Source organism: Leptonotus elevatus, chromosome 2 (assembly GCF_054856555.1).
Source record: "Leptonotus elevatus isolate MCC_2025b chromosome 2, RoL_Lele_1.0, whole genome shotgun sequence".
In the NCBI taxonomy this organism is placed as follows: domain Eukaryota; kingdom Metazoa; phylum Chordata; class Actinopteri; order Syngnathiformes; family Syngnathidae; genus Leptonotus; species Leptonotus elevatus.
In genome coordinates, this window is record NC_141240.1 from 40,007,904 (window position 1) to 40,030,430 (window position 22,527).

General features: G+C 40.7%; 1 protein-coding gene across 3 annotated transcripts in view; it reads right to left on the minus strand.

Annotated features, from left to right (window-relative positions):
- The window catches only part of agap1 (ArfGAP with GTPase domain, ankyrin repeat and PH domain 1), an 86,308-nt gene that overhangs the window by 16,137 nt on the left and 47,644 nt on the right, over window positions 1-22,527 (minus strand). For all 3 annotated transcript variants that reach the window (XM_086067891.1, XM_086067890.1, XM_086067889.1), the window contains 7 exons: window positions 20,345-20,449; window positions 16,039-16,207; window positions 13,809-13,979; window positions 8,614-8,775; window positions 1,765-1,919; window positions 1,568-1,658; window positions 72-294 (listed from right to left, as the gene is read on the minus strand). In XM_086067891.1, the coding sequence (XP_085924017.1) occupies window positions 72-294; window positions 1,568-1,658; window positions 1,765-1,919; window positions 8,614-8,775; window positions 13,809-13,979; window positions 16,039-16,207; window positions 20,345-20,449 (1,076 nt within the window). The remainder of the gene's footprint in view (window positions 1-71; window positions 295-1,567; window positions 1,659-1,764; window positions 1,920-8,613; window positions 8,776-13,808; window positions 13,980-16,038; window positions 16,208-20,344; window positions 20,450-22,527) is intronic.

Sequence of the window (22,527 nt, forward strand, 5' to 3'; positions counted from 1 at the left end):
TAGGACACGCCACGCTCTCCCAAACAACGCCCCCTATCGGCACCCAGTGAAAGTGCAACAGGGTTGCCTACCTGCTGGCATCAGGTCCCGGCTTCAGGTGACCCTGCGAGTTGGCCTCCCACACGCTGTTGGCAAACTCGTTGCCGATGGCGGACATGACCTTGATGAGTTCCAGCGGCCACTCGTCGAGGTCCAGCGAGCGAACCCGGGACAGGTGGGTGCCCAAGTTTCTGTGGATGCCCGAGCACTCGATACATATCAGGGCTCCGAGGTTGAGGCTGGCCCAGTCCGGGTCTGCGTGTGTCAAAATGACAGCGTTAGTGGCGCTCATGCAAACAGCTTGAAACATAACAGCGAAACCCCGTTCATCAAAGTTACAGATCAACAATACATGGAACTAAACAATATAGCATGACCATGATTATTATTATTTTTAAATAGTTCTGCCAAACACATTGAAAGTTATTCAACATTTTTTCTGTGGCAAATTAAGCAAGCTCAATGCATTGTTAATTAATTAATTAATTGTAATTACCCTAGATAATGTTCAACTATTGAATAGTAATGCACGTTTAAGTTGGCGTCTGACTGGTCAAATTTAGATAAAAGCAAACAATTTCATGTGAAACTTATTGTATGTCTTTGCAATACGCATATTGTATATCGCGATATTGATATTTTTTGTGATATATTGCCCAGCCCTAATTGCAACATAAACATAAAATTGACAGGAAATACGTGTATGTGTCTTTAATTAGCAAATCTGCGTGTGTGCATATCTACTCTGGCAAAAAAATCCACAAAAGTCACCTGACTTAATGCTAACATATAATGCAAAACGACATAAAAGGCATTTTGCCTCAATCTTACGGTAGACCTTCAAACAACTGCTAATTTTTAATATATACAGAGCAACATCATTTCAGGAGAATTAACTGCATGTATGAATAATTAAACACCAATATATTAGGGATGTAATAATATCCAAACATCACAATACGATAAATATTGCGATATTGTGGGGAAAAATATATATATTGGAATTTATTTTTGTTTTTTTGTACATAATAACTGCAGTGACGGAGAAATATGTCATTGTCATGCGCTCCTATTGGCTCACCAGCGCCCAGTATCACTGTGGGCCAACAATCTTTTTTTTTTTTGGAAGTTGAAAAATATTTATATTTAGGAGTAATAACCATTTAAAATTAAACTGCTCTAATAAACTAACCACTGCACAAATGGAATACAAGCTGGCCTTTGTTGACAGATGTGCTGCTTTCAGTATCGTGACATGACGATGACGATATTGTGGTAATTTTAATATTGTGATATCACGATATTACTGTTATCGTTACATCCTTACAATATACTGTATACCTCACAGTCATATACTTAGTAGGAAGATTCTTCTCTTCTCTTAATTACGCTGCATCTATATCCAGTTGAGCTCAGTGCTGCCCGGCATGCTGTGGCACAATATGGTACTACACCGAAGGCACACATCTCTAAATTCTAACTCGCCTGTATACTGTAAAAATCCACAGAAAAAAAGCTCTCTACTCACTTTGAGAGTCGCAGTCAGCACAGCGGCTATTTCCACGAATATTTCGGATCGACTGCAGCGCCAGGGCTTCCGTCTGGCTGGTCAGACGAGACTGGAAGGAGGACACAAATGTCAACACACGTTGCTCAGGTGGTCGCCTTTTTGTAAGTAAGAAATCACCCGAGCATGCGAGTAATACGGCACAATGGCACACCCACCTTGTTTTTGCTGCTCTCACAGGACTGAAGACTGGCCAGGATCTGACCCTCGATGACCTGCACCCAGGCGTCTCGCTCCTCATACGAAGTGGCTTCAAAATGCCACGTTTGACCCGTAAGTGATACAATGGTGAACTCAAAGTTCTCCTCTTGCTCTGTCGGGAGTGAGAGAGAGGAGTAGGGGTGATACTTCTTGAGTCATTTGAGTACCTCCATTCAAAAAAATGCTTGAAGATGTTTTTTTCCTGCCTTGGGTACCCGTCGTTTATTTGGTGTGCATGGTCAAAAAGACCGTCATGTCAGCCGTAGCAATGCTATGCATGACGGCAACATGTTGCCAATGTGGTGAGAAGACAAATACACTAACTAATACATGGACACATGCCTTGGTATGCTTTTATTTTGAAGTTATTTTGCCGTTGCTAAATACTCTCAGTCAAGAAGAACATTAACTCACAATATTGATGCTTATTATTGTGGAATAACAATTGCACTCCCCTCCTTGCTCTCGTGGAACAGTCAGGCTAGCTCAATTGCTAATTGAAAAGCTAACTGATCACGGGAACACTTGAGTTTTCATGTTTCCGGAAGCTGTCATGAAGGGAGGCAACAGAAAGTTAGCAGGGCTGCTCAATTATGAAGAAAATATTAACTCATTCACTCCCAGCAGACATTTTCACTGAAGCAACCCCTTTCGCTCCCGGCTGTTTTACTAGATTTGGACTGATTTTGCAAGGCCCACAGAATATTGTGTTCTATTGCTATAAAAACATGGGAGCTACAAAAAGAAAGATTAGAGTCTTTTCTTTCATCAGGAATCTGTATTGCAGCAATTAGCATTAGAACATAGCTAAGTTTCATCATTATTCACTAATCTGTTTATACTCTGCTGCCACCTGCAGGCCGTTTTTTTGGTAATAACTAGCATTGCTTTAAGCGACCTCTTCAGGTTAGAGGCTGCATCAAAGCCTTCTGTATGCTCTAGCATTAAAAAAAAACACAAAAAACAAAAATATAAATACATTTTTGGGACCATGGCAATATTTAAAATAGAACATTTTTATGCTTTTGGGAGCAAATGAGTTAAATAAAGTTGGTAATAATTTAAATCACGATTAGGACAATTTTTGGTACAAAACAAGAAAATGTTTAAACTTAAAAAATATTAAGAAAAATAAATTTCTTTGAAACACTATAATAATGCAAGTCGACCAAAGAGGATGTATTAAATTAGTCATTTTAAAATTAAAAAGGGTGCAAACATCAAAATTAGTATTAATAATCTTTCATTTTTGTTTACGATTATGCAGATTTTGTGATTGTGGAGTGTAATAATTGTACTGTAACTGCAATTGAATTTCAATTAATTGCACAGCCCTATTAGCATGTTTGCTCTGTTGACGCTCAATTCCAACGCCTATAGGGGAATCAACGTTTGCACTTGCACAATTCCAGTAATCGGTCTAATTGCAAGCATCTGAGAATGACTAGTTACCCTCCAGTTTTTTTCCAGTATAATACAATGGCGAGGACAAATAAGCCAGAGAAGCGCTCTTCTGTAAAATTCCGATGAGAAGGATCACTGACGCCCTTTGGCGCTACAGCCTGAACTTCTGATTGGTTTAATGGGATGACCTTAGACCTTAGTAAATTCAATGAAATAGTTCTTGCAGACATGTATCTCATGAACAACTTCCATTCATTGAAAGAGTTACACACAATACAAATAATCCCACATCATTGAAAATTATATTTGGTAGTGGTGCAACGGATCACAAAAGTCACGGATTGGATCACGGATTTGAGTCACAGATCGCATTGTTTTCGGATCAGCAAAATAAAAAAGGTAAATAGTACTTTACATTCAATTTTAAAAAATCCATTCAAAATGTCTAATATAGCTGTTTAGGATTTAGAAACACAACTTTTAGTGCAATATGAGACAGAAATATAATATATATATATAATATATATATATATATATATATATATATATATATATATATATATATATATATATATATATATATATATATATATATATATATATATATATATATAATATATATATATATATATATATATATATATATATTTTTTTATATACATGATCCATGTGTAAAATAAGGTATTAATGGCTTAAAGTTGTGTTCCTAAAATCTAAACGGCTTCATTTGAAATACTGGGTTGAATGGTTTTCTTTTTTTTAATATATATTTTTTTAAATTTTATAAAATAAATGGAGACAAAGTTCTATTTATCTTAAAATTATATATATATATATCTAAAAAATGAAAATACCTAAAAGTGCAATTAAAGGCATTCCTTTTAACATGGAGAGTGAATTACAAAGTAGCCTTGGTCTAGAATATTGAAAATAAATAAATAAGTAAGCCAGCTGTCAAACTCATTTAGGCACTCGTTGGTAATGCTGACAGCTAGCAGCTAGCCACTTACGTCAGAGACTTCTGCCGTATCATACAACGGCAAAATTAATTAGCCGTTTCTTAGCGTCCTAAATCAGCGATTGAATACGAGTTCGGGAAAGCTTTGTGTTGATGTTGGTCGCAAATTTAATGTCAATAAAAAGTACAATAACAAAATCCTAAACGTCTAAAAGGGAAGTCAAGCTCGCCATCACGCAACGTGGGCTAACCTCAAAGTAAAAGTCGACTAAGGCTATTTGCATTGCCGTATTATTTGGTCAACTTTATTTTGAAGTTAGCAGAAGCGTGGGCGGCGTGTTGTTTCCGAACCGTGGGGCCTGATCCGAACCGACCACGGATCAATGATGATCCGTTGCACCACTAATATTTGGAGATTTAAATAAAGGTTTGATTTGATCCACTCTGGCAACTGCTTAGAAAGTCCCACAAACACAACATGAAAATGAGTTTAAAGTGGGCCTTTTGCTTGTGCTGCAAGTAAATCGTCCTCCTTGAGTCGGCGCGACGTACACGAGCGTATCCGAGCGATGCCAGACGGCCGGTCGCTCACGCGGTATTGGTAATTACCGCCAACGCTCTCGGCTACTGTGAGCGACATTCACGCAGAGAGGCGGCGTCGAGGCAATTTGTGAACTCTGACACCGGCAACCTTTAGCGGCACAAACAGAACAAACCAAATATAGGGGGGAGGGGCCGACATGCATAGCGTGCGTGTGTGTGTACGTGACAGCAGGCCGCCAGGTGCAATGAGAGGGGAGGTGTGAGGGACACAAACGGGGCCTCGGGAAACACAAATTAAAAGCTTAAATGTCAGCGCGCACAGTATTGCTTTGCGACACAGGTCATTACTCTCCATATCAGCAGCCTTTTACTACTTTAATAACCTGGAAAATAGTGCACGCTGCTCGCATGGATACAAAGCACACCTCGGATAATGTCACCTGACAACCCCGGGATGCCTTCGCACCTTTTGAGGGTGTGGTGCAGTCGGGGAACGCAAGGTGGGATCTACAGGTCATGTGACTCAAGCGAGGGGACGGGGAAGCTTCTCCACGGCACAAAGTGGACCCAACACAGAGAGGGTGGATCACGTGAGCACTCATTTGACATCAAAGTCCAAACTGGAAAGGTTCATTGGTCGCATGGCATCAACAAAAGGTCAGACGTATAATTGTCAAGGCCACAGTTAAAGAATTAACACCTGTTCCAGGCTCACTTCTTGTTAAACATCATAGAAATAAATGCTTGCTGGGAAAATTCATTTCCTTCTCATTTGATTGAGTGAGCAAAATGAGACGAGCCCCAACAAAGAAACCAAAAATAGGGGATCAACACACAATTGAACTCTATTGTCTTTGGTGATTAATTTATTATCTTGTGTTATACACTACGATGAAAGAAACAAGAGCAGTGTGGAAATATTGTACACACTGGCATAATAAAAAAAAGAAAAAAAAGAATATCGGCTTCAGATATCGGTTATCGGCCTCCTTGACTACTAATAATCGGCATCGGAATCGGCCCCAAGAAAAAAACATTTCTGTCTTTTTCTACTCCATATCATGTACTCATTTCGAGAGGTGGGCACTTCCGTCAACCGTCAATTCCCAATCAATGATGATGCACACCTTTTAGCTAGTGCTTAATGAAGCGAAGCCTCGTAAAAATACACGGACTAAGTATCAACTGAAGCAGGTTTACGTCCGTCGATCGAGAGAGCGAGACAGAGAGAGAAACTCTATTTCAATTCTTCTGTATGTCCTGGACAAGGTTATTAAACTAACGAGAAGACAAACAAAAATGTAAAAAAAACAAAACTATTTCGTTAACAAAATAAAATAAAAACGAAAATGCTTTTCGAACTGAAACTATATTTTACATTTACAAAACTATAATTATTGTGAAAATTTCCTTTGTTTTAGTCTTTGGTAATTAATTTAATACATGAGCCTTTGGAGATGATTTTAAGTAGATTTATTTCTCTATTAACCAGAACAAGGACGTTTGTCACATAGAAGTGACGTCATCTAGCAGCAGCCAATAGAAAAGCACCTTCAGATGACTTCGCTCCATTTTGCGTTCTTGACTTTTGGCTCGTCTCGCCTGCTTTTTCATTTAACTCAGCCGAAATGCAACACTATGTAAGAAATGCATTACTTTTTTTTGTTTACCATGGTGTTTATTAAATCTTGTGAACAAGTAATACACATAAAAACAAAAAACAAAATTGAAACTAAAACTAAACTAAAATGAAGCACTTTTTAAAAATAACAAAAATTAATAAAAACTAACAGAACCAACTTAAAACGAATTAACTAATTCACTGGCAGCCATTTTCACTGAAGAAACCCCCTTTGCTCCCGGCTGTTTTACTGGATTATGCAAGGCCCACAGAACATTCTGTTCTAATGCTATAAAAACATGGAAGCTACCAAAAGAAAGATTAGAGCAGGGGTGTCAAACTCATATTAGCTCAGGGGCCACATAGAGGAAAATATATTACCAAATGGGCCGGACTGGTAAAATCATGGCATATAACTTAAAACAATCGGTGTCAGTCATACACAGATTTTTGCTATTTGCAGGCTTGCCCAAAATAGCGGGTCTCAACTGTAAATATATTGTTCCCCAAAAATAATACGAATGCAAATGTAACGCAGCAACACTTTGCCCGTATGAGTTCCGGGCGTGTTATATCTACCTGTTTTGAATATATGTGTTGCTCCCAGAATGCATTGTGTAGCACAGTTAACAAAGTTATTGGACATTAATCCATTTCATATGTGTTTGTGTTACCAGTAGCTGAATGTGTGTCGTATTCAGCATGTTTGTTTGATTTATGTTGGTCTTTGTTTTTATTTTTATCTTTTTCAAAAAATCGAAACTTTATGATGTGTGTAAAATAATGACATCCAGGTCAATTCCGTGTACAAGTTGCATTGATCTTCTGAGGATTTCTTGTGAAATTATGAATTTATATATTTTTTATTTTGGTGGTCTGATTAATTGGGCCAACATTACTAATTTTTTAACTATCTCACGGGCTGGATTAAACCCCTTTGCGGGCCTAATCCGGCCCGCGGGCCGTACATTTGACACCCCTGGATTAGAGTCTCTTCTTTCATCAGGAAAAAAAGTATAATCTGTTTCTGTTTTGCAGCAAATACCATTAGAATAAGTTTCATCATTATTCACAAATCTGATTCAAACTGCGGTGAAAATAGCTTTTTTCAACATGGCCCTGGTGGATCTCTCATACTCTGCTGTCACCTGCTGGCCGTTTTTGCAATAACTACCATTGCTTAAAGCATTCTCTTCAGTTCAGAGGCTGCATCAAAGCCTTCTATATGCTCTAGCATAAAACAAACAAACAAACAAACAAACAAACACATAAAACGTAAAAAATCCGTCTTTGGGAGCAAGGTAATATTTAAAATAGAACGTATTTATACGTTTTGAGGAGCAAATGAGTTAAAACTAACTAAATTTAAAAAACAAAACTCAAAATAAAAAATTCCAAAACTATAATGGATATACAGTATAGCAGTGATGAGAACACGTCCATGATCTCATCTCCGTGCTTTGACGCTACTTAGGCAGGAATGCAAGCAACCGCCCTGCATGATTCTCATCCACTGTATGTGGCCAATTCGACCCAAAGGTTGCAGTGCCAAAACAATGCCAGTGCGATGGATTTCACAGTTTGAAGGAACAAATGTCACACCTGCTTTTTATTATGGTAGCACAAATCAATGGTTAACTTCAATTTAGCTTCAGCAAGTGCAGCGGGTCTAATGAGGGGGAGCTGGGAGACAAGAGGGCGTTTCTCCCTCATGAATTACGCCGGGCCTCACGCTGACACCACGATACTTCAGCCACCTGTCCGCCCGCCCGGCGTGACAAGCGGCGCTGAGCCGGCGGCCGCCCGAGTGCGCTCGCTCGCTCGCTCGCTGCTTAATGGCTAAATTGGGAAGACTGTAACTAATCGCTTATTGAATAATGGAAGTGACAGCGCTGATAAAAGATTTCAATACCACAGATTATTTATAATATTTCACTTAAGCCTCTCTGGCTGACTCACGGGGGGCGGGGGAATGAGGAGCGCGCTGATGAAACCAGAACAAAGAGGAGAAACTGGAGGAGGAGGAAACATGATGAAATTGGGAAATGATGACCATGGGAGGAGGTGAAAATCAAGAAAAGACAAACTAGTAAATGTGTCGCTCCGACCGTAATTTCCGTGATGGAGAAGCCAGCATTACATCTGCTACGGCTGCTCGCACATCTGTTCTGCATGTGCGTGTGTGTGTGTGTTGAACGACTTGTGCCTCACGTTTTGAGGTTGATGACAAAAAGTGGTGAAACACAATTGAGGATGGTGGCTGGAGTTGGTGTTTGTTACCTTCGGCCGTGCCGGAGACGCCGTCCGCTTTGAAGTTGCTGGTGCTTTTCTTCCGCCGGTGCTTCTTGCGGTTGGCGTGCGGCGATGGGGGCGGCTCCATCTTGGGACTGGTCGTACTGGAGATGCTGGGACTGGACGACATGGAGTCGCCCATGCCCCCGTCTGGAAAGACATGGAAGCGCTTTGTTAGGCTTGAAAACGAGTGGAACAATTTGCACTCAATCATTCAAATGTACATCTCTTTTATTCAAAAACATGATGATTATGATTCGGTTATCGATTTGGTCCAGAACATCCCAGAAATAAATATATGCTGTCATAATAATGATAATGATAATAATAATAATACCTCATTATAGTAATATTAGTGGTCATACCTCAAACTCTGACCCTTATACCCTCAAAAATAAAATAAAAGACCAGGCAATGGCTCATAACTCAAAAACGGGGAAAATCATAACTGAAGGTAAAAGTGTAAGCATGTTTCAATTGATCAATTCCTGGTTTATTCCGATGAATTAGTGAAGATCTACAGAAATCTTAAAATATTTACTTCCAAGAGGTTTGGACAATTTAAAATGAAAGAAGGTCTCGAAACCAGTTATCGATGATCAAAATATGCAGCGATTAATTGTTGAGTAACCCTTGCACCTCTCTCTAATAAATATATCTGTCATAAGCATAATAATAATAATGCCTCATAATTAGGGCTGTATGTCGATTCAAATTTCCTCAATCGATTCGATTTTCATTCACAAGAGTTCAATTCAATTTCGATTTTTCCCAATAAATTCGATTCACTTAAGTCCAATATCAATTAATTATGGAACATCAATTCTTCTTGAATGTCAAGGCCATGACAAAAAAGCAACACGTATTATAATCACTTCAGTGTTACACAAACATCAGTAAGGATGAGATGAAAATATTTTCATGATTCTAATTTAATAATTGTAAATATAAACTTAAAATATTATGAATTATCTTAAAGTGCAATAAGTCAGGTCTTTTATAAATTGAAGAAAATACTTTTAAATTCATTTGAGAACAGTAAATTTCAAGCAAACAGTAAGAGACCAAAAAATTGGCTTTTAAAATTATATTTTCTTCAGAATTTATGGACCCCCCTCCCCCCCCAATATTGGGCTTGAAAATCGATCTGATTTTGATTATTCAATTTTTAAAACCCAGCCCTACTCATAATAGTGATAATAGTGCAATACTTCAAACTTTGACTCTTACACACACACAAAAAAAGATCAAGTAATGGCTCATAAGTAAAAACCCTCAAAAGGGGCACTCGTAAGTCAAGGTAAAAGTGGATGCAAGTTTCAATTGATCAAATTCCTGGTTTATTCCGTTGAATTCATTTAACTTGCCATGGAAAGTTTCCAACATCGAAAATTCCCAGAATCCCTCAAAACAACACGGATGTTACTTGCTACAAAAATCATCATCAAATCCTAAAGCCATGACAATGTCCAAATATTTCACATGTTGCTGATTGGAAAGTGAAGGTGGGATGCATTTGCAGAAAAGGAGCGGCATCTCTCTCTCTCTGCCCTCCATCTCGATCCCGGCTGCTGACAGCTGTGACTAGCGGCGGAATAAAATAACATTCAGTTTCCATCAATATCACAGCGCAGCGGTGACACTGACATGGCCACAGTAGAGACAGTGTATGTGTGTGTGCATGTAAAAACGCACACGAGCTCGCTGGCCGCCACACGGCAGACAGCCCCAAGGACGGCCATAACTTATTTTACAATCGTTTAGTCTCAGCTCAAGTGGAAAATGTGACAACTTATCTCTGCTGACAAGATGCCATCCCCGAGCGCGCAATTAACCGGCGTGGATTAACGGCGCTCCCATCTGCGCGCTGCGCTCCATCCACATCAAACAACCCCACCCCCACCCGCACCCGCACGCAGCCTGGAGACTTCCTCCTTCACTGTCCCGATGATTGTTCCCCTTCGGCCCGTCAACAGTTTGGACAACAGCGGCTCGGCTCGGCTCGGCATCAACTCGCTGTGCTGCTCGTCACGACACCAACAACGATCAACTGCAACTGCTGTGCATGTGCTAAATTTGTAATTTTTAAAGTCTGGGTTACAAAGGGTGAAAAATATATCAAATTGGAAATGTTCCATGGGGATGAAGTGGGAATTGAATGGAAAAGTATCAAAGTCGAGCAGAAATATTAACATTTTGTTTTGCTATAGGCAAACAAATAACTCTTGTGAAAATAATCAAAAATACTCCATACTGTATACAAACCCACAAGATTGTTAAAACATAAAAATAAAAAGCGCATATCGAAGGAAAAAGAAGCACAATATTGTGTTTTTGTAAATAGTGGTTGGGTTTCCATCCACCCGTTTTTATTTGAATTTTCAAGAAATGTGAAAATAAAACTGAAAATGTACGCTTAGAAGCTTGAAGCGTATCGAAAAAAGGAAAATGCGAATTTTGGCGATGGAAACAGGTTTTGCGAATAACTGCTGGCAAGACTGGATACACGTCGCACGTTTTGACCGGATATTACGTCACAAAGCAATGTCGGACGATAAAGTATGTTTGGGGGACGACGAAACAGAAATCTTTTTGGAATTAATTTAAAAAAAGCTAATATTATTGCAATTTTAGATGAAAAGCAGCAAAGAATTACAAACGAAAACTCGAACGACGTCATCACACGGGGCAGTCGCTTCCTGGTCTTTTTCTTTTACTTTTAAATTACGGGTGGATCACATCTCTATGGTGTATAGCGCCACCTACAGCGGCGGAGTCCACTCTCAATATTCGCAAAAGAAGAACAGATGGAAACGGGCAGAAGTCACATGTCCGTTTTGCACATTTTCAGTAAATTCGCTTTAAAATTTCAGAACAATTGGATGTAAACCTGACTTATGACAGCAGTGACAAAGAAGAGTTGGCCAGTCATTTTATTGTCATGTGATCCTATTGGCTCAGTGATGCAAAGTGTCATGGTCTATATGTAGTTCACAATGTTGTGTTGGGCCAAAAGTCAACTTTTTGAATCCCCTTCATCTAGCGGTTAACATGGGTCTTAAATCATTCAAACCCAAAAACATGTGAACACATTTATTTAATACTTTGTCCTTCACTCCCAAAAATGTTTTTATACTTTAAAAATAAATAAATAAAATGTATGTTAGAGCATACAGAAGGCTTTGATGTAGCTTCTGACATGAAGTGGTGGCTTGAAGAATAGTAAATAGTACAAAAACGGCCAGCAGGTGGCAGCAGAGTATAAGAGATAAACCAGGGCAATGTTGCAAAAAAAGCTCTTTTCCCCAGTGTTTTAAACAGATTTGTGAATCATGATGAAACTTAGCTATATTCTAATGCTAATTGCTGCAAAACGGAAACAGATACAAATAAATAAAAAAATCCTGATGAAAGAAGAGACTCTAATCTTTCTTTTGGTAGGTTCCATGTTTTTATAGCAATAGAAGACAATAATCAGTCAAAATCCAGTAAAACAGCTGGGAGCGAAAGGGGTTGCTTCAGTGAAAATGGCTGTGAGTGAATAAGTTAAATGTACATGGCCCAAACATGCCTAATTCAAATTAAACTGCACTAATAAACTAACGACCAGAGGGTGCTGGAACTGCACAAGTGGAAAAAAAACACAGACAGTTTTAACTGTTGTGCTGCTATTAAGATCGTAGCATGACGACGATCATATCGTTGTAATTTTAATATCGTGACTGCCGTTATCGTGACATCAATAACTGTAATTTTTTCCACTTGACTCAAAGAGACCATTTATCTGAAGGTGAAAGTACCACTGTAATATATATCCCCCGCAACTATATTTAAGTTCACTTTTAACTGTCGATTTGTGCCCATACATTCCAGTAAATTGTCATGGAAAGCTTCAGACTTCAAAATTCACAGGGTTTTGCAACCCTAGTTGGAAAATGTATGGTTTATTATATTTGCATCAGAATAACAGCTGAAAAAGACCAGGTTTGATTGGCTAAAGCTCACAAGTGTTTCCCAGCGTTCACCGTTGTCTCTTAGTAACTAACATGTAGAGAGAAAAAAAGAAGAGCAAACGAGCTAAAGAGAAGGCACTCATTTGTGTGTGAGAGCGCCCCGCTGAAAGCGTTTCACAGCTTTAAACATTATTTGTGGAGCGCTGGAGGCACAATATTTAAGACATAACTGTCAGTGTCAGTCAAGATGATCGTCACTGCATTGCAGCATGCCACTGTGTGTGCGCGCGTGTGTGTGTGTGTGTTTTCGTGAGCTACGACAGCATTACAGCTCTGGCAGGTGGATCAAGACAATAAACAGTCGTAGCTTGATATAAAAGTGCCTCGACTCTATTTACCATTTTGGTGGATATATATTTTTGCTTTATGCTGTTAGCCAAATTATGAGGTACTACCAAGCCTCAAATAAGCAATTGTTCTAGTTAAAAAAATAGAAGCAGTTAATTAATTTGCTCCCAAAAACGTATAAAAACGTTCTATTTCAAATATTGCCATTTTTATACTAGAGCATACAGAAGGCTTTCATGCAGGCTCTGACCTGAAGAGGTTGCTTAAAGCAATGGTAGTTATTACATAAAACGGCCAGCAGGTGGCAGCAGAGTATAAGAGATCAGCCGCGGACATTTTGAAAATTGATTAAACTTAGCTATATTCTAATGCTAATTGCTGCAAAATGGAAACAGATAGAAATATAAAAAAAAAATCTTGATGAAAGAAGAGACTAATATTTCTTCTTTTGGTAGGTTACATGTTTTTATAGCAATATAACACAATATTCTGCGGGACTTGCAAAATCAGTCAAAATCCAGCAAAGCAGCTGGGAGCGAAGGCGGTTGCTTCAGTGAAAATGGCTGCCAGTGAATGAGTTAATACATTTCTTCCGCGTGTAAATTTTAGTGTGAACGGTTGTTAATATGTGCGTACGTGCACTGAGATTGGCTATTGAACAGTCCAGGGTGTAGCACACATCTGGACCAAAGTCAACTGCGGTAGGCTCCGGCCTATAAAGGCTAAAATGCCAACGCTAAAATGAATGGATGGAGAATTGATTTGATAATAAGGAACAAATGATACTTGTAAGTCGAGTAGCACTAGAGATGGCAGATCTTTGCTGTAAGCACCCGTGAGCTTGCTATGATAGCATCCAATCACGCAGTGCGCTGTAGTTACCAGTGCCGATTCCAGAGTTGGCGATGATGGTGGCGTCGGTCCACTGGTCTGCACTGGAGACGGAATATGAGCGCTGATGCCCGCCCATGCCGTCCGAGCCGCGGCTGTTAAATGACACCAGGCTTATGCCGCTCGCCATCTGAGATACTGACGAGCTGCTGCTTACCAAACCTGTCAAGACAGAAAATGGTTTTCTGATCAAATCTCTGCATCAACAAACTATTGCTATTTCCCAACCTTCATTATGTGTGTTTATTATTCTGACTGACTACTTTAACGCTTTACTACTCTGACTTTGCAGAGTGGATTATTTTTACTCATTTTGTTTAGTTCCGTCCAAGTTGGCAGTTACCATTAATAAACGGACAAGAGGAGGACCCGACTTAATGATATGACATCTGCGCTGCACCATGCATGTGCCTCACAGAAAGTATTATGGACTTGTTTTGTTCTTAAACGAGACTTAAATTATTATATTATTATAAATTATTTGTTCAACCGCTTTCTATTTACAGAAGGCAGCGCTTCTTGCGGCAACATGTGCAGACGGCTAATTGAACCTGATTACACTGAAATTAACAGTTCTTTGCCACAATATAGGAAATAACATACATACTGTATACATAGTAATAGTAAAAGATTTTGGGACTTTTATGAGGCTTCCACGTCAATTATTTGTGATTGGATGATCAAGGATGGGGGAAGCAGAACTGATGAGAATTTCACACTAGCCAAACGTAGGACGTTAGGTTTGAAGCACATGGCACAAAGTGTGAAAATGCCCTAAAGGCCTATATACACCAATACGGCCAAATGTGACTCGTCGGCACGTCGCGTAGAATGACGTAAATACACACCGCACCGACTTTTACGTACCTACAGCGCATGCGCGAGAAGTAATTCCCCTCCGTACCATCGGCGGCGGTAGTCATTATTCCTAAAGCCAACCGGCAACCTCTTTACGGGGGCAGGATATAAAAACGTAAACAACTCATATTGGTGTTGACAGCGGCGCTGGCGTAAACGCGGCAGCCAGCTGGTGAAGCGAAAACAGGCGCTGGAACAAGCTTCGTCCCCTTCTCGTTCCCGAACGCATGGATGTACTCATATATACTAAAGTTTCATATTGGTGAGAGGGGCACGACAAAAAGTTTGGATGGTTGTGGCGTATCCTGGACCCTGTCGACTCCTGGCTGCTACCGATCGCCGGTTCACCTTAAAAGCTTCAGCTGTGCTGCGCTCCGCGTTTTGGACGCGGTGCCGACCTCCAGCTTCTGAAGGAGCTTCCTCGAGACCGCCGAATTTAAATGTAAACGATGTCTATTTACCACATCGATCACAGCTTTGAAGCCACCTTCTTTGAAGTTGGCCAAACTGTCACTGTGCTTTGCTGTGTCATTTACTGACCTCCAAAATACAATAAGGACTTTTTAAACGACTTTTTAAACGAAATTATGCCGAAATATGATCATATCCTCTTTATGGAGGACTTTAATATTAACGTGTGCTGTCCTGAAAAAACATAAAGTTGTGTTGAGTACTGTTTATCCGCGTTGTCACTTGCTCTTCTTGCCCCGTGCGCCAATCACAGTGATCAAATGCCCCCGCCGCCGATTCAACATGTCGAATTTGCTGGAAACGCCCCCCCCGACTTATTCCAACTCGATCCGACTTCACGACAATAATTTATACAAAGATCAGAAGGCGCATGCCGTCGTCCCAACGCTGTCCGACTCCTGACGTCGGATTTGTGTATCTAGGCCTTAAGAGGCTGCTTTGTCCTACAGTTGGGTGTTTCCCCCCATGACCTTTCACCTCTCACTCATTTCTAGTGACCTCCCGTTCTCTGTAATAGTACCCCCACCCCCATCCCCATTACATCCATATAACCCGACTGCAGCTCATTTCTTGGTTCTGGCAGAGTGGATTCCGTCTCTGATTGCATTAATATTCATGACAATAATTAGTACGCCTCACTGAATATTCATGCTATTAGCTCGGCCCCTTGAATGTGTGCGTGTGTATGTGTGTGTGTGTGTGTGTGTGTGTGTGTAAAAAACAGACGTGCATCTCTTTTATGACATCTTTTGTCAGGTGCTAATCAGCAGCCTCAATTCCTGCTGTATTTCATTCTAATCACCTTTATTGATTCCAAGGACAGTCCCAAACGAAAATGTTGATCCTCTAGGATGCCAAATTGCAAATTGTCCACCCCACCCCTCCTCCTTACCTGGCGTGTGCCCCAGCTGCAGGCTGCTCATGTCCTTCGTCAGGCCGTTGGTTTTGGGGCTGGGCATGACGGCGCAGGTGGACACGGCTCGCGGCGGCCGTTTACCCGGCACCTTGACCGTGGTCCTGAGCAGGTCGATCTCTTTACCGTGGACGTTTTGCATATAGTCCTGAAAGGGATTACAAAAAGTGTCATTGACATAGGGCTGGATGATGTATTGATTTAAAAAAAATGTATTCAAGTGTTTTGTAGTGGATGATGAAAAAAATTATAACATCGATACGCCATCTCGTCAAGACGGACACGCCTTAAGCACTTAGTTTTAAAGTCACGTCTACCTAGTCGGTATGAAAGACAAGCTTACTTTCACTCGCCGTGCCCGTAACGCCTATCTACGGCAACTTTGAGCATCTGCGACATAAAATCCTTATGAAATGTAGTATAGTGGGCTGGTAAAGCTGATAACAGCCTATTTCCTGTGACAAAACAAATTGAAAAGTGAAAGGAGATCTATAGAATGGGGTGAAGCGGTCTAATCACGGTAAAATAGCCAACTTACGGCAGGCCACGATTTTCTTACTCCGGGGACTGGCCAATCAAATAACGCAAACAGGAAAATTGCCAGTCACAGCAAAATAGCCACCCCCATTTGTATAACGGTACTTGTACTAGTAAAATCAGCAGACAGTTGGAGGGGATGACAAGCTCAGACCTCGGTTCCTGCATAAAAAGCCAAAAGTAGCACTGTTTAGCTTTTAAAGGGTGTGAAAAATCTACTTTATGGAACTTTTAGCCATGTTAAAATGCTAATTCCTCACCAAAAACATTTTCCTCCATTCGCCCCTCTATGAGAAATTCTAGGTCATTCTGCTCTCCAAGCACCAGCCCCTCCCAACCTGAGAAAACGAGCGGGTGCTCACTTTATGACGTCATTAGGTGCGCCCCCACCCCCGCACCGCCTCTGCAAACTAAATGCACGCCCACTTTCTCTGAGACCTCCATGGAATAGTGGCAAAAGTAGCCTTTATCAGTAAACATTCTGTCCAAATGAATTCAAAGCAATCCATTATCCTTCACATTTGCAATGACAATTTGTTGTCTTAAATTCCCAGAAAAGGTTCTGGCTGACACTTGTGTAAACTACAAGTAAAATTTGCGCTGTTGTACCTAATAGAACGAATGGTGTCGTGGTTAGCGTGCTCGCCCTGTAAGCAGCAGGTCCCTGGTTCGTGACCCACACAGGGTTGACTTTTTTTCTACTTCGTCTACTTCCCTCTCCTCCTCCACTACGATTTCTTGCGGTAAGGAGCCCTTTTGTTTCAAATGTTAATTGAAGAATTGATGGCTTGCGTGGCCATTCAGAGGAGTGCTCGAACGCAGCGCTCCGGCCGCAGCCGGCTCGGACGAGAGGGGGCGCGGCAACCACACAGGGAGAGGCGGGGTTTTACTGAATTGGGCGTTTTACATTAACCAGCAAAACACCTGATATTTCATAAAAAATTACATCGCCATGGTGTCAAAGGTAAGATTGAATCATTATATGCCTATAGTTAAATACCGTGATGTAATCCCTTCAAAAAAAGTTGGCAAAAAAAAAAGTTATATTTTTCGTTTTATCTGATTCAAGGTAGAAGTTTTTCACATTAATTCCAAGAAGAGAAATAGGGTTACTGTTGTTAACTGATAAAATAAAAGCAAAACTTTATATATATATATATATATATATATATAAGCCCGACATTGACCCTTGAATTTGTATTTAAATGCCCAGTGCTGCAAAACCACCACAAAAAAAACTCAGATTAATTGCTGGAGGATGGGGCAAACAAAGACGCACTAATCCCTTTGGATAGGCTCAAGTGGACCACCGATACAAAAGACGACTGTTGCAACTGATCATGGGACCTGCTGTGATGTAGGCACAAATGTTTTTGGATGAATAAGGGGCACTTCTTAAATGCACCCTCACATCCCCAGTGAGGAGGGTGGGCAATGAGAAACACGATGCAACTGCTGCCCACTTCAGAGCTTAAATGTAGACTAAATGTTTTGTAAAATATATTCAATAAAATTGATGTCCCTTAGACTTATTTTCATAGCATTCTTCAAGCTCATCAATTGAACCACGTTTAATACGTAATTCTGTTATCGCTTAGACCGCTTTAAACCTTTAATCCTCACAAGCGCGCACGTACACACTTCCTTTCTTGTTCAGGCTGACAAAAGGCCAATTCAAAGCCAAGTGCTCTTGATGGCGTCTTAACAAGCCACTGGAGAGCCATCGAGCCGGCAGCCCACTGGGTAAAGCCTGAACACACGCACACACACGCGCATTCCTCTAACAGATTGACCGAGGTAATTGAGTCTCCATTTGCATGGGGCGGCTTTCATCATCGGCCCGGTTGTCGTCTCACAGCGAGGTGTCCGAGACGTACGTGTATCGACTGAATGCGTCCACAGCAGGTGGCCACAGTGTATGGTAGTAGAAAAATGTGCTTAAAGCAAGGCGTGTGAGAATATATGTGCTGACACAGATGAAAGCATGAATCCATACAGAGTGTGATAGATGAAGACGTCACAGGAGAGAAAAAGAGGGAAAAAAATTGTTTTGTTGGGAAAAATGACTTGTGTGATGTTGAAAGAGACGTGGGCAGGGCGACAGGTGAGGACCCATGACAAACGCTCCGTCGCCGCTTCGGCTGATGCTTGTTGACTCAGAAATACGGCAAAGGCGATAGTTGGTTCACACTTCCTTGGCCAATAAGGCGGCGTTATTTCCATCCACTTAATTAGCGACATTAATGTGATTTCTTTGCACATAGTATGGCAATTAGCAGCGCTGATTGAGTTTCATCCGATTAGCCTCTGCAAACATGCTAATTGACGGCGAGCTACTCGGGAAAACCAGTGTTTTTGTGCTGGAGGCGTTTTGCGTGTGCTCATGTGTTAAGTGATGACTTTTTGCACCAATTTACTGCATCAGCTGTTTGCATCGCAGATGGACGCCAAAGCTTTGCTCAAGTGTGTCAGAAGAACGTGCCGGAAGGAATCAAACCCACGACCTCAGGGTACAGCCACTCGGCTCCCGTGCTTCACCTTGACTCCATAGTTCTGTCACAGGGGTAACCCCATTCACTTGTTTAAACAAAGGGACACAAGACAACACACACACACACACACACACACACACACACACACACACACACACACACACACACACACACACACACACACACACACACACACACACACACACACACACACACACACACACACACACACACACACACACACACACAAATGACAGAAGAAAAAAACTATGCTGGCAGATCATGTTCATTCACTTGTGGGTCCTGAAATTAGGAAAAATTACCATGACCTGGTCACAGGTGAAACATGTCAAGAAAGTAGGGATAGACCAATTATTGGCCAGGCTGATTGTCGGTGTCAATATTTGGCATTTTGACAATAATTCTGCATTGGCCTTTTATAGAAATCTGACGGCAGATAAAGCTGGCTTTATGAACTTTTGGAACTTTTAGCTTTTCATCAGGATTCGTAAAATGTTGCAAAAGATTGCAAAGATGTTTACTGGCAGTTTTTACTTGTCTCAAATACATTTTCAACATGCACAGACAAATTTCCACTATTTGCGAAGATCTTTTGAAGCCTTTTACTAAAGAAAACCCCAAATTTCATAAGTATTCGTCACTCAGTGAGATCCCATTTGAAGAGATCAATTTAAAACTGGGTTAATTTCAAAGAACTATTTATTTAAAATTTTACTTAACTATAAGAGATGCTGCTGACACTGGGAACTCATTGCACTTTGTTTTTATTAAAACAAAAAAAGGTGAAAGTTTAAAATTTCCGTTTTGGAAAACTATTTACTATAGAAAACTATTTACTTTCCTGTTAGAATTCTAAAATAAAGCTGTGCATTGTATGTTGAAATGAAAAGTCATGTTGAAAATGCAGAAAGTTGTTTTCACAAACATGCTTAATGGCATATCAACAACGTTTCTTTTTTTATGCTGATATTTTCTCATTCATTGCAACTAGTATCGGCACCAAATATCGGTTATCGGCCTCCTTGCTTACGAATAATAGGCATCAGCCCTGAAAAAAAAAAAAAACCATATCGGTCTATCACTAAAAGAGAGTGTGAACAAATGTGTTACAAATGAGAAATGTATCATCTTATCAATGAGCAGTAATGTGCATATGGAAGCGTGCACAACCGACAGCAATAAACAAAGCCATTTTTAACATCGTATCATCAAGCAAACAGAGGAATAATCCTTACATGGAGACTGGGGTGGTAGGTGAGCAGCCCATTGTCGCACAGCGTCACGTACTTTTTCTTCCACTCCTTGTTGAGGGACTTGCCGCTCCTCTTCAGCAGCATACCCTGCAGACAAGCGCACACAATAATACTTCGTGTCAAAGCAGACGATGCCGTGTATGTGACAAGCATGAGATGCTAACGCGTGTCTGAAACTACAGCAGCTCCTACACAAACCACGAGCAACCTGTCAATTTGCTCAGATTCTTTTTTTTCCGCATCTATGCCATAAGTGAGCCTCGTATCTTTTCGATATAACGTTATGTTCAGCTCCAAAGGGACAAAGGACAGAAATTGGCATACGCTACACGACACTACAATCTGCCGTATTTACACAAAGTAAACAAGATATATAGATACTGAAAGTCACATTCACAAAGTGCACTGTCCCTTATTTCATTATTATTTTGTTAAACCTTCCATGGTGTGTAGGATGCATACTGCATGACACACGTCGAGTAAATCCATTCATGTTAGTGACGGCCTCGTGTTGTTCCCGTCAAGAGACAACGCTTCAATCAAAAACATTCACTAACGAGTCTGAGTGCATTTAGTGGCATAATCACGCATTTGTCCGTCTCAGTGTACGCGAGCGCCTTAACGAGCTTACGACATTTGCCAACGTCATTTAATTGTCTGACTTTTTCCCTCTTCGGGCTTGTTAACGTCGCCGCTTCTCTGCTGCTCGCCGCTCCTACGCGCATCAGCCGCGGCTGACTGAGCAGCGAGGCCGGGCGACCGCCGCCCACACTTCATTTGTGCTCCATTCATTAGGTGAGAGAGCACGAAGGTCGCGTAGATGGCGGGGGAGAGCGGCATGGCGAGGGGAGGAGTGACGGGGGGGTAATGGGAGGCGGCGGCAGCGGATAAAACTGTCCACTGATTAGCAATTAAAGCCGTGCTGCCACGCGTGTCACTCCACTGGACCTCAACAACATTAACACGCCGACACAGGATATTAATAGAGTCCAGCCGTAAAGGGAGGGGGCATGCGGCGGCAACACCCAGGAAGGAGGGGACGAGTGAGGGAGGGAGGAGGCCGGCGGCTGAGACGGACGGGCAAGAAGCACACTCGGCGCTGCTTTCAAGGCTCAGCTTTGATTAAGACAAATAGTGTTTGATGAAATGAATTGAATGAAGACAACCAGTGGTTACGGGATGAAGGAGCACCAGGCCCAGGCTGACCGAACATTTGCAGTGAAATCATAGGAGAAACACCACATCCTCACATAACAGCGGAGCCATTCATTTCAAACTAAAGTGACAGAAGCAGGTCCACTTTTCTCATACTCCTTTTAACTAAAATAAAAGTGGACAAATATGGTTAACAAATACAAATGTGGTTGTATATTTTAGTCCGTTTATGCAGTAATTCACACGGTTATTTGAAGTTTAAAAGATACACTTCACAGTTAAAAAGAGTGTGAATCATTGAGTCATGAATTTGTGTTGGGGTAGTTTTTCTTCTTCTAGATGGTATTAGTGTTTCATGCTGGGCATTGGTGACAGAAACAGCACATTTTTCTTTTTAAATTTAAAACAATTAGTATTTGGAACATAAAGGCAGCAACTCGTGGACTCCGGACATTTTATTAATTGTAAATTACAACCACAAATTTGATCACATATATTATTGCTAAATTGTGTTATAGTGACTCTTCTGCAAAATGTATGTAAAATAAAGCATGATCAATAATGTTTTTGTTTTTTTAAACATCAATTGTATTTAGGTTTTTAATGTCTCTGGACATCATATCAATGAAGCAATCCACTTCACTCGCGGATGTTTTACTGGATTTTGACTGATTTTGCAAGGCCCACAGAATATTGTGTTCTATTGCTATAAAAACATGGAAGCTACCAAAAGAAAGATTAGAGTTTCTTCTTTCATCAGGAAAAAATGATATTTTTATCTGTTTCTGTTTTGCAGCAATTAGCATTAGAATAAAGCTAAGTTTAATCATTATTCACAAATCTGTTTCAAACTGTGGGGAAAACAGCTTGTTGCAACATGGCCCTGGTTGATATCTTATACTCTGCTACCACCTGCTGGCCGTTTTTGTAATAACTACCATTGCTGCAAGCGTTCTCTTCAGTTCAGAGGCTACATCAAAGCCTTATGTATACTATAGGATAAAAAAAAA